We start from the raw sequence: 13,350 nt of genomic DNA on the forward strand, positions 1-13,350 counted from the left end.
CCAGACGTGTGAAGAAAAAATGTCGTCGGTGGTTGCCGAGTATATAAGTAACTGTGTCAACGCTCGAGCGCTGGCAAGTCGCGCTTTCAAACCGCGATTTGTCCGCACTAATTAGCCGGTTTGTGTATTTGAGTAACCCTAAATAAGCTCCTAGTTTGCCCGATTGTTAAGTTTCAGCTGGGAAACTCCCAAATTTCCGTACCCCTAACGATAAAAGTATGAAAAATCATCTAGCGACATCTTGTGGGATATGCAAATGAGTTAGTGAGCTTAGTTACCCATAATGCAACTTTGCTTACAACATGTCTGTCGTCGGAGGAGTGAGGACATAAGCAGGCAATGAACTGATGAAATTTCGGATATTTATACGAAATGCCCGCGTCAATCCTTGAAATTAAGGAGCGATTAAAGCGAGTGATAGACGACAATGGCACTGTGAGTTTTTTAAGCATTTATTTACTCTGTGACATGTGAAATAGTCGGAATAAAACCGTTCTGCTTTCTAATGTTGCTTTTCCTTGTCTGAAAATGGTAGTTTTCTTAAATGAAGTTTCTAAGACTTGGTCTGTGTGCTGTGAATATAACCAACCGTGTCCTGAATATTTTGTTCAAACATACAGGTCAACAGACAGTACAACAGAGCTACATTTATTCAAAGAAAAACGTATTTATGACAGTGAATAGGCTACTGAAATATGTCTATGGATTTGTTCATTCTTCTTGCTTATGTTCAACACTTCTAATGTTGTACTGCCGAACTAAGCAGTAGATAGTTGGTCAGCTGTCTGGCTGTATGTTTTTTGATCAGCCTGCTCCTGTATTCAGGATGTTATTACTGTATTAAATATGAGATTGCTCAAAGCAACTGTGAAATGGTTTATCTGGCCAATATAATTTTGGAACTTTCAACTACAGAATTAGAAGAATAGTTCCAGCCCACAAAGTTTTAGTTGATTAAATTTTATCATGAGCTTGCTATTAGACTCGAAATTGAATAATAAAACTCTTTAATGAATGAAATCAACAGTACCAGAATACAGCAATATAACTCTCTCAGTTCAATTTACTATTCTGGACTACATTCTGAAATGTTTTAATATGTGTATTGAATAGCCTAAATTTTAAAACAGGCCACCATTAATAAAGAACGCTTAGAGCAGTGGAGGTTGACTTATATCCATTGAGTATTTATTGGGAAATAGAGAAAAGTTGTAAATAAACATTGTTTAAATAATTTTTTTTAGTCACTGTCGTAATTATAATTTTTTCAATGACAGTTAAAAACTAATATAAATTATTCCCGAAATTAAGAATTGGAAATTTCAGAATATTTAATTTGGTATCGATACAAACACTTGATTCATTTTTATACTTCATTATCTGTTGCTAAATAAATATTGATGAACAAAAACTAGTGTTAAGTAAAAGTTCCCAAACCTGAAGTCACAGGTCATTCTAATCCAAAGTTAGTCAATCACTGAGTTATGTCTCGCTGGCAGTTAGTTGATGTCGAGTTGTAGTCATTCTATGTAGATGAATCTATACCAGCGGTTCCCAACCTCTGGCCCTCGGCCCCCCAGGAGAGCACATGAGAAGGGATTTCCAGGAAACGAGATCGATAAGTAATAAAGAAACTTGTGACTTGTCAAAATGTTTTCTAGCGATAATGCAAATATTAGATAACATATTTACTAATCGTAAACAAAAAGTACCTAATTTGAGACCAGTAGGCTGATTCATGCTGCCAAGTCACGTTTCAATAATTTTTTTGTCAAGTTCATGTGAAATCATAGAAAAGAAAGCGATCAAGCATTCATTGACAGCACTATCTACATATTGATATGCCCTTTCAATGATGTAAAGTTTTTCAATAAAATAAGCAATAACAAATCAGGAAATCCCTATTAATCTTTGGTATTATGGTAATGCGAGGATGTGATGATCTAAATCCTTATGTAAGGGATTATAGTTTTAATGAAGTTGAAATAAATATACTCCTGTAGTGTGTGTACCAGGTTAGTATTAGGCCATAATTTTATTCAGCATTTCTTATTCTAGTTCTATTATGAGTTCGGGGAATGTCTGTGTTAGCCAAGTGATGCCTATAAGCCCTGCCTATAAGTTTCAGCCTCTTCATACAACTTGATGTAAAGTAGGCAAACAAAATTAATTACCTCCATATTGGTAAACACACTTCCGGAGCGCCGAAATAAATTAGAGAAGGGATGTCCAAGTGAATAGATATTTGAACAGATTTGAAGATATATGATTTGGGTCATGTTATAAACATCTCTGTGTATCATAAAATTCTCTAAAACCCTTAAATGCAAGGGATTATAGTTCTAATATATGTAAGTAAAGTAACTTTTTTGCAACTATTGCAACCAATAAATTTTATTTAAACCTATACATCTTGAAACGTATGAAAAAATTACAACAGGCCTTTACACAGTACCATCAGCAATGGATGTTCACGCGATCAGTGATATCCATTGTCTGAATAAGCTAGTAACATGTGTTTTAAAGCGAGTAGCCAGCCAAAGTTCAATCCAACCTCCATTAAAATGTGTTTTAATTGCTTCTTTAGATCAGGGGGAGGCAATTACTTTCCTGAGTTATAGATAATAGACTTGGTTACTGGGTCGGAGGCTCAAAACTCGATATGAAAAACTTTGAATAAAAATTGTTTATTCACAACAACTAAGCTAACAGTTGTATAATCATAAGAAGCACACTGTAACAATCATGATCGTAATGATGTTTCTTCTGTGATATTTTCAATGAAATTTAAATTTGTAAAAACTTTAGTCGTAATTTCAGCAGACAGAGGAGGACTGTATGAAACACTTCGGTGGGTCAGGCCTGGCTCGTGGGTCGTAATTTGCCTGCCTTAGATAATGTCATATTTTTAAACTTTTTTCTGAATTTTTTGGCTGAAATTTCTTGATGCCAAATAATCCTTGTACCGCAAGACATGTCTTGGATTCTCCAATGATCCTTCTTCTTTGATTGACAGGTTCGTGACATGGGAGTTGCTGAGGAGGCGATCGGTATACTCGAGAGATCTGTGGTAACTAAGGAGGACTTGGAGGTACTTTCCCCTCCTTGCTGCATGAAAAAATTTACCTCAAATAATATCAATGGAATTCGGTGTTGTACATTTCTGAAAGTGCTTTCCCAAACTTGTGTATATTGGTACTTTTAACCAAGCGGGTTAAAAATGCATAATTTTGACAAATAACATAAGCTCCTTCCTACCTGTCATATACAGTATCTTGCAAAAGCTATAGGTATTCTGAAAAAGGCCCGGCCAGATGCTTTCATTTGCTGTTTTACCAACTTTTCTTTTCTCTGGCATCAATACAAAATCATGCCATAATCATATTTGTGTCATAAACTAATAAAGAATATTTCAGAACCATCCAATTCTCTCCCTTATGATGAATACCAAATCCCTCGCATTTTTTTTTTAAATTTGCTCAAAAAAAGTTACTTACATCCAATGTTCCCTCTAATTTTTTGTAGTATATGTGCGCAGGAATTTCGGTGTGTGCGCAACTTTTTTGAAATGACTAATATTTGTGCAAAAACCAATGAAGAAAATTTGGCGTTCTAAAGGGGTAATGGGTGGCCAACAACAAACTTTCTCAACCTGCCAACCGAGAACATTGTTACATTACATCGAAATACGTCTGTGTGCAGTGAATCTATGCGTGTGCGCAGCCTCTGAAAGCTGTATGCACGCGCACACTTTAGAGGGAACACTGCTCACATCTGGTAAGGTAGACCCATCCCTTAGCAAAATTAAGAGGTAAAACTGTATAAAATTATGGTGGTAAAATTACACAAAAAATTGCATGAAATTGAAAGCAGTTAACAGTAATGGAAAAGAGCTATGAGGTATAAATGAAGTTTCTGGAAAAACTTTTTGACATATTCCAGGCCACACGTCTTGGACTTTACGTGAATAATATTCGTAAAGCGGCAAGAAACAGTCCTCTCGCTAAACGAGCAAAAAATCTTGTCAAATCATGGAGGCAGATGATCGAACAGGGAACTCGACAATGCCCTCCAGTGGTGAGTTTGCATTTTGTGTTATCTCTTTTCTTATCTAATTTTTTATCTATAGATTGAATCATGATTAACCCTAAAGGGACTGAATCCCATGAAACTTGCTGGTCTAATACTCGGAACACTTTTGCAATCATCTTCTCGATTCAGGAAGTCTCGAATTGAAATTTCAAACTCTGTTGAGTTAGAATTTCAGGCTTTCACATGAGGGATCCATTTTAAGATTTCGATAGAAACAGAAATAAAATACATATTTGTTGTTTTCATTATTATTGGAGCTGGTGGCAATTTTTTTATTAGACTTCACAGCCTCTGGTTATGAGGTCATAATATTCCTAATATTTACCAACCAGCAATGACAGCATTGGCTTCCATGTGTTTTTTGTTGTACCTTTCTTTACCAACATACGAAGCTAATTTTTAATTTTTGTTTAATCAATCGTCATATATATATTTTGCTAAAAATATCCCTTAGCAAGTTAGTAAGCCTAACATTTTACAGTCAATTTTTTTATTTTATTGCGCAGGTACAACCGCCAAGACTCCGTCCAGAAACCCCAAACAGTGTTGGCTCAAGTCCCTCCCCACCTGAACCCCACGATTATAACACTATCCCAACGTACCCCTCTCCTCGCACTCCTGCACTGCCCCCACAACGATCTCGGCCCAATACCCCGATAGAAAGTGGGGGGAACAGGCCCCGAAAAAAGAGAGATCATTCTGAAAGTAATAAACCTCACAGAAAGAAAGATGCTGTTGATGGACCTTCGACCCCAAAAGTTCAAAGTTCGGAGGTCAAAGTATCAAACATGGTGACTCCTAAAGGTCGGGGATCAAATGCAATAATTCCGAGCTCATTGACCCATAAAGACCAAGGGTCGGAGGTCAAAAAAACAGGAAAGAAGCAAACCAAGGACTCTGCCCTTATGTCTGTTGGGACTAATGGTCTTAAATTAACATTTAGTAAGGTGGGTATAATTACCAATGTATTGGAAATTTTTAAGTTGCCAAAGCTTAAATCTAGCTCTGCGGTTGGTATATTGAGCCAAGTGTTACGAACAGGTTCACCATAGCACCTCTGATTACCCTATGCGAGCAAGAGCATAGCTAGCCGCAAATTTTGGGGGGGGCAAAATGTTTTTGTATAATGACGGCATACGGTGCTCATTCGAGCCTTTTGCTGGATAAAAATTTGATGTCTGCCGACCCGCAGGAATTAAAAACGAGAAATGGTGGGAATATAAATTACCAACTTTAGGATGTTGCTGCGGAACGATCGCGATGGCAAAAACTATCACGGATATGATGAAACTAAACATCAAAAAAACGCTTGGTGGCCGATCTTTTCAATCTTTCTACTAATTTCCAAAGGGATTTTCGATCTCCGACGTTCTGGAATCTTGTCGCATATAAAAAAAAATATTCGATTTTCAACTATTCGGTATTCGTTAAAAATATTCAAATTATTTGATTCGAAAAAAAATATTCGATTTTGCCCATCCCTAGTTTTGAGTACCGGTATATGCAATAAAGCTTGAAGCCATATTTGATCTATACATTGGGCTTATAAGGCGCATATTTGATTTTTAAGAAAAAAATTATTTAAACATCATGGTCCGGTAAAATACGGTAATCAGTTTTCGAGGATTTATACTGATGCCATTTTCGATACTGATATTTTAATTTTTATTAATTCTTGGCATTAACATTTTACGATTTGTTTCAGGCTCGCCCGGGAGCGCAATCTGCAAATAACCTGACAGAAGATGAAGAAGTTGACGTTGTAACCAATAGCAACCCTGTCACACTCCACCGATCACAGACTGAACCTGCTTTACGAATTCCGACCCCAACTTCAAAAGAATCTCGCAAAAATCGCACAAAAGTAAAAAAGACTCACAAAAGCCCTCACAAAACTTCTTCCCCGGCCCTTCTAAATATCTCTAGCGCCACCGAGAGGCTTCCAAGACAAGACGATGTTTATAATAATAATAAAACTGAAACAAAAATGACAACGTCGAAATCATCACCGAATGTCACTGTGCAAAATTCATCGACAAAATATAAATCGCCCGATAAAATGAATAAAACGATTCCGGCGCCGAAAAGTTGCAATGATTTAAAAAATATTTCACCTGAGTCTTCGATTGTTAATTCGGATCGCAAAAGGAAGAGAGAACAGCTGCAGGTTTGTTTCTTCTATTGAATCTTCATATTTTGTTTAATGTGTTTCACCCAAAACAGTGGTTTTTTTTTAGCCGTGCCCCCTTTTTAAAAATTTGTCAAGTCCTGCGCTCGTTTCAAAAACACATAGTAAGTATGTTTTATTCAAAAAACATGTTGATAATATGTGGATGGGACGTAAATAATGAAATAAATGAAGTTTTGAAAACAAGCAAAATTTGCTATCAAAGCAATCAAACATTTTTATTTTCAATTAGCTTTTCGCCCCCTTCAAAAAATTGTCCACGCTACATCTTTGAATATCAGTCTGAGCGATTGAAAAATTTGAAATTGTTACATCACTGTTGACTTACTGCTGATTGGCTATGGTTTTGGAAATAAACAAGGAAATCGGTGCCTGGGGAAACATCAATTCAATTATCATTTTTTTTTATTAATCAGGTTGAAACTGCGTCGTTAGAAACCTCACCGTCCACTGATAAACCAAGAGGCCCCAAGGAAAGGAGATTGACGTTAACCTATGATCACAGGACCAAGCAATTACAACAGGTAAGCAGTTCATGAAACCTGAGTTGTGTCACAGGCCATCTCAAATCCAGTCAATCACAGGTAGTTGAGTATGTCATCTCATTTAAAGGACTCCAGTAACTTACTGCAGTGGTTCGCAACCGGGGGCCCTGTGGCCCTCCAAGGGGGCCACAATGCTAGGCATGAACCGTTTTTACTTTCCCTTCACAAGAAAACTCTCCGTTTTTCCCAGTACACTCGACGTTATTCAAAAATGTTTTCGCTTTGCTGAGTTTGAATGGTTTGACCCTGAAGGAATTCAGAATCGGCATTCCCATACCTCTTGCATTTTAAGGTTCCCAGCGACGTTTCTGATCACCGGTCGTCGTCTTCAGAGAGAGAAATCAAGAAAAAAGCAATCAAAGTTTCACCAAAACAATCCAGCATTTTTAAAAACGGAAAAGACTTTAATTTACACGTAAAAACAAAAACAGAAATTAATCGAAATAACATTTCGCCAAGCGACAGACAATCAACTGAAGTAAAAATAAAACAAGTCCAAAAAGTTTCAACAAAAATTGAGAAAAAGGATCCAAGTGTTCCTGAAGAGTTAGTTGAAAGCAACGAGATACCTACAAGAATTTCTCCCACTGTTTCTATATTGGGTGATTATAATAGTACTTCATTTAAAAGCTGTGCCGGCGATTGCTCAGCTAATTTTTACGAAACTCGACGCGAATTTCGGAAACGGAAAACACGACGAAAAGAAACTGGTGATATTGAGTTGACGTCAATGTTTCCGCTTTCGAATCTTGTCGAGAACATTGACTCTGATTCTACAAGTTCGGACTCCGAGCACAACTTAGAAAAAACATTTTGCAATTCTATTACTATTAGCGAAAAGTACGAGCCGACACATTCTCGTATCTGTAAACAACCAGGCGTGACTGGTTGTCGTGGTAACAACGGGTCATGGTATGACTGGATGGAGTCTTTTTGTGTTCGTAACCACATGAAATCAGAGCCACTCCCCGGGGAGGATGAAAAACTACCTTTACAAATATTGCCTTATGTCGAATTGGACTAGAGTCCCCCTGATATGGCTGAATGACCTCAGATGTCACGGCTGAACGGCCTGAAATGTTACGGTTGAGTGACCTCGAATGTCAAGGTCCAATGATCACAAATTTTATGGTTGATGATCAAAAAATGCAACTCACCAACCAAATGCGCCAATTTTATTTTGGCTATACTAAATTGGATCCATTCTGTAGGAAAAACATGGTCAATTCTGAATTATGCTTGCTTATTTGTAAATTCTGATGTTTCTGAATATTATTATAGTCAATTCGACTTGACAGAGTGAATCAGCAGTATCTTATGAGAAATTGACTTGCCTAACGGAATAATTTCATGTTGATTATGAAGGAAAGCTCTAACTCAAAATCTTCAACCGACCTATTTAGTCACCTATTTGTCGAATTGTTTTTTAAAGTTGTCAAGTGAGCAAATATCTTCTGCTAATGAAGGATGTGCCTCAAGAGATTAAAACTGGTCTTGACAATGTATAAATAGAATGAATGGTTGTCTAAACCGAATTGAAAGTTTGATTCCCTGCATTTAGGAATAATTCGGATTAGTTTCAATTTGAATTATCATTTCGAGAACTTGAAGTTTTGCTGCGTAACCAAAAATCCACCATTTCATTTCAGACAACTGTGGGAGTGGGACACTCAAACATAATTTATCTTATCTCCTGCATTTCCAAACTAAACTGATCGACTATATATAACCCATAATAATCCCATATATGCAGCAGTGAGATTGGAATATTTTTCTTTGTCCAGGCTCCGTTTACAATTGTGCTTTTCCATTGTATCCGAATTCTTGATTCTAGTCAATCTAGTGTTATGTTTCAGTGTATGGAATTCACATATCAAATCAATGTTATTTTATTCGAATGCAAAAGTTACCAGTATTAAATATGCCTGATTGAGGGGAGACAATGTAATTATAAAAAAGTTATGAAAAAAAGTATGACATTAAACTGTGAGAAAATTTACAACCAACTCCCTATTTTGGATTAGAAATATTTCGGCTCTGGATCCCGATTAGCCAGAAATTTTGTCTTCAAGACTGCAAGAATAACAAAAACTATGTCATATGCAAAACTTCTTTGATAGAATAATAGGGTGCTTAGTGAACATGCTTTTTGAGCTTCTATGGAAAATTTTGACTTTTTTTATTCCATTGGAAATTTTGCAACTCAGATGAAGAATTCGCACTCCTGGGATTTTGAGAAATCAGACTCAAGTGTTAATATGCTCATATCTGACCTCACAGACTCTGTCATAATACTTCAAAACCAGATTTTGCAAAAAGTATATATAGGATAATCAGGGAAAATTTCACTTCATGTTGGTAGTTTTTCTTATCGGCTACCGTGGGAAAATATACAATCGATTCGCGACTCCGGGTTGATTCCAACCCCTGGCAGTTTGAGAATTACGGTCCCACATCTCTGACCATGATACTTGTGTACAATATGCGAAGTTGTATAAGTCAAAATTTACGAAAAGTGGTGTTATAATACAAACGTGGCATCATAATGCAAAAATGTGATGTCCTGAGTTAGCCATCCTCATTTTGTACAATTGTGCATGCAAAAGCTAGCCATCAATAAAAATGCTAGTTAACTGCAAAAATTTGGTAAATTTTACCAACTTTTTTACTTTGTCCACCTCTGCTAAAGTCGGAGATCGCAGTGATATTTTTGTCTTCTATTTATTTCTTTCTACTTTACTCAAAACGTGTCTTTATGCTGATGCAGGTACATAAAAACCATTCATTAAAAATATTCAAACTTATATTGGAGTGTGTACATGTTGAGGAGGGAAAAAATGCACCTTTCCGCCAAGTAAATCATTGAAATAACTGGTCATTATGAAACGAATTGAATAATGAGGCAGACATTGAAGTTTTTTTTTTATAATTAACGAGGGTTTAAGATATTTATCGAAATATAGTTTGAGAAAAGAAGAGGATCTCTGCAAATAGCATATAATTTATAAATTTGCTCAAGGCAGTTCCACTCGCACTCACTGTAAAGTAAAGGAAACTCGTGAGCAAAGTTACGCATACTCAAGCAGAAAGCAAAGGAGGTTAATCTTTGAGCAAAGTTACAAAGGGTCAAGAGCTACTTTGATCGTATAGATTTGTAGCGATGCATTACCGGCCTAAAATAGAGAGAGATATGCTCACTGTTTCGTCAACAAAAAAACAAGGGTTCCATTACATTTGAACCCACGACAATTGTCCTGCATACTATGGCACCTATGGGATTTTTTTTTGTTTTACGGAAATTTTGACCCTAACCCATGGGTTTTAGCACCCGCATATAGATTGAACCCGCGGATATACACATGGGTTCAAATGTACGGTCACCAAAAACAAGCATTGCAGCAATAACGTATACAGTATACAATATACTGATCGACGCGAAACTTGAAGCAGTCCAGGTCAAAACTAATAGGAAAACAGCTATGAGTTCAGTTACGGAATCAATTATAGGCAAGGTTGCCATATCGTGCTTATTTCTAAGATTTGTGCTTATTTTCTAGCCCGTGTATTATAAAGTAACGATGTGCTTATTTCTAAGAAAAGTGATTATTTTTGAGTTGCGTGCTTATTTTGTTTTAGAAACATGGATGCACGTTCATGTTTGCGTACAAAGCTTCCGTGGAAACAAGGGACCATGTTTATTATTATACGCAACACGTATTCGCGCTTCTTTGTGTTGTTATTGTGACATATCGATTAACTAAGTTTCAGCGTAACCTCATGCCTCGGACTTTCTCACTCTCAGCGCGAGCTGTACTCACTGCTGCTATTGTGATAGCGATATCAACCTAGAGGTCATGTGGTAAACAGAAATTAGTTCCCACAATATCACCACAAAACATAAAAATTTTGCCAAAATCTTTGCGGGAAACCAAAGTATGAATACTTTAGAGCAGTGTGGTCCTTCTGGAGGCGTTTAGCACTTATGACCCCCTTGTTTATCATTTATCATCCAGTAGTGTTACGTTGATTGGTAGATTTCTAATCCCATTGTGTTCAAACAATTCATGCTCAATAAAGTGAAAACACCCTGTGAAATACCCTTATCAAGCAATTAAACTAGGAAAAACAGGATTTTTTTCAAATGAAACATAAAATCCGTTTTGCGCCTGGCATGGTGGCCCCCTTCAACTTCTCTGTGGCCCTCTACGGGAGCCCGGTTGAGAACCACTGCTAACCACTGCTCAATTCTATATTCTCTTATCATTATTATAAATATATTACTTCTAGTTGAACTTGTAGCATGGAGAATTTATAGAACATTTTCGTTTTGAATTTATTGAATATTGCTCAAAAAAATCAGTAGTGAGGTAGAAACCCACGAAACACAGTTTGTGCGCGTAGGATTATGCATGACAACGTTGGTCCCAAGCCGAAGCAAATTTTCTCAAAATAAAAACGCGTGACAACGATGGGCCACGAGGCGGCCCATCGTTGTCAACCTTTGTATTTTTTTTTTATTTACGTTTTTTTTTTAATTTTTTTTTTTTTTATAATTTCTTTCTTATTTTATCTTCGTTTTTATTTTTAATTTTTTTTTTTTTTTGCATTTCATTTTAATTTTTTTTTTAATGTTTTTTCATAACTATTTTTTTATTCTAATTTTATTTTAAGTTTTTTATTTTTTTTTTAATTTTTTTTTCAATTTTAAGCGTGACAACGATGGGCCACCATAGTCGCCATAAGCTGTGGTAGAATGCCATTGCCTGAACCAGTACATTTCGAACTGATCCTGGAATAGGATCAGGTTATGTTTTTTGATTTTGATTTGACTTGTCCATGACCATATCTGAATGATCGAACTCTCTTGCCATATAACCTATACAGCATATGTTTCATGCTTAACGTTTTTTTTCCGCGAGGCGAAAGAGCAATCTTACATCTGAATTCCGTCACAATGACATTTAGCGCCGTATTATTACGTAACACGAACGCTCCTCCATTGCGCTGCTGAGCGTTTGCGGTTAGGGCAATGGTGAAGCAAATTGGGGTTTTGTTGGGTCGCAGGTTTCTGCAGTCCGCCGAAATGTTTGGATTTTCCACACGTATTGAGCATAGAGAAGCCGGCCTAATCAGCAAGATCTATAAAGATGGATATCCATGTCGACTTCATCGGTAAGTGCGTGTTATTATATATACTTATTTTGAGACTCTCCAAAATAAAATGATTGATCGAAGATTCCTGCGTACTGCGTAGTGACGGATATTGCTTCTCGGAACGCAGTTATAGTTTACAATCAGTAATATCAGACTTGAAGTGTTCAGTGTGTATATTTGTTTAATGCAAGTGGCAGTTATATATTCTGCCAGTTATTGTTGCATAATGACCAGTTTAGAGAGGAGGGACAGCGTGGCAATTTAGGCAAAACTGGTTCAAGTTGGTTCAAATGCGCTGCCTTTCCGGCGTTTTGCACAATATCTGAAATTCTATTTTCATGAAATAGGATTCTGATATTCTGCTCGCGATAGCGGAATACCAATCAGAAAAAACTAACTAACAACATGACGACCTATGGCGTCTCACCCTGTTACCAGTACCGGTAAGGACAAACCAGTGTGTGGCTAATTGGTCTTTCATACCGGGGAATACAGTAAACCACCATGTGACGATGAAGAATCCAACAATCGTCATTTGCCTTCAAATTGGATAACTCGCATTCAGTAATCATTCCGTGGTGCAAAAGCAAGAGCGTAGCCAACGCTTATCATCGTAATTATTACCCTGCGTTTATGGAACACCAAAAACGCGATTGCAAAGGCACCAATGAATATACTGCTTCCTGTACATTAGATTAGCGTGTTGTTGTTTTGGTTATCTTGTCAGGTCGGTGCGCGAATCTGCGGTTCGTTAGTTAAATAACAAAATATATAAGTAATACCTAAATACTCGTCCATCCGCTGGTTGATTATTAGTAATAACTTCGCACTAGTCCGCCATACCCAGTGATTATACTGGGTGGATTCTGAGATCAACGTGCGCCTGAAACGAAAGGCCATTGAACGCAAAAGAATACGATTTTAGTTGGAGAAATGGATACCGTAATGACGACTAAATCTTTACGAGTATTGGAAAGCCGTTATACATATTTCGTATAGGTGATGCTGCTCGATAACTATTACTGATTCATTGAGTATACCTTCACACTAAAATGCATTTTTTTTATCTTTCTTAATTCTGTACGTACAATGTGTATTTTCGGTATGTGTAAAATGAACGGCGCTCCGGACGTATTCGTACCAGAATGACGCACAACCTGAACAACCCTGACCTGGTACACATACTATGTTCAGGTTGTGTGCCATCTTGGTACGAATACTTCGGGAGCATCAAATAAACTGATTACTGATCATATACATAAATTCGTTAGTTGACAGTATAGTGACAATTCTTATCCTGGTACGCAAAAAATATAAGACTGCCTTAAGAAAAATACGCGTCGATAACCGGAACTCTATACAGTGGTGCTT

The 13,350-nt window shown here is 36.9% G+C and overlaps 2 protein-coding genes across 2 annotated transcripts in view; both read left to right on the plus strand.

The window, feature by feature from the left end:
• The first annotated feature begins 68 nt into the window (after positions 1-68).
• Positions 69-9,629, plus strand: LOC120334866 (uncharacterized). The gene is made up of 7 exons (XM_039402381.2): positions 69-435; positions 3,017-3,091; positions 3,943-4,077; positions 4,599-5,039; positions 5,798-6,259; positions 6,697-6,804; positions 7,118-9,629. Exons 1-7 carry the CDS (start codon positions 373-375, stop codon positions 7,847-7,849), a joined length of 2,016 nt encoding a protein of 671 aa, XP_039258315.2. The 5' UTR covers positions 69-372; the 3' UTR covers positions 7,850-9,629.
• Positions 9,630-11,978: 2,349 nt separating this feature from the next.
• LOC120334833 (uncharacterized) overlaps positions 11,979-13,350 on the plus strand; it is a 69,391-nt gene continuing 68,019 nt past the window's right edge. Inside the window, exon 1 of the mRNA XM_078113340.1 lies at positions 11,979-11,997. The gene's annotated coding sequence lies outside the window, so the exon portion shown is untranslated. The remainder of the gene's footprint in view (positions 11,998-13,350) is intronic.

Source organism: Styela clava, chromosome 1 (assembly GCF_964204865.1).
Source record: "Styela clava chromosome 1, kaStyClav1.hap1.2, whole genome shotgun sequence".
NCBI classification, from domain to species: Eukaryota; Metazoa; Chordata; class Ascidiacea; order Stolidobranchia; family Styelidae; genus Styela; species Styela clava.

What these genes read in the sequence shown, in the direction of transcription:
- LOC120334866 (XM_039402381.2), top strand. Translation starts at nt 373, where the DNA reads ATGCCCGCGTCAATCCTTGAAATTAAGGAGCGATTAAAGCGAGTGATA. An exon ending in GGAAGAGAGAACAGCTGCAG is followed by an intron (nt 6,260 to 6,696) that starts GTTTGTTTCTTC and finishes TTTATTAATCAG; the next exon opens with GTTGAAACTGCGTCGTTAGA. An exon ending in GGACCAAGCAATTACAACAG is followed by an intron (nt 6,805 to 7,117) that starts GTAAGCAGTTCA and finishes TTGCATTTTAAG; the next exon opens with GTTCCCAGCGACGTTTCTGA.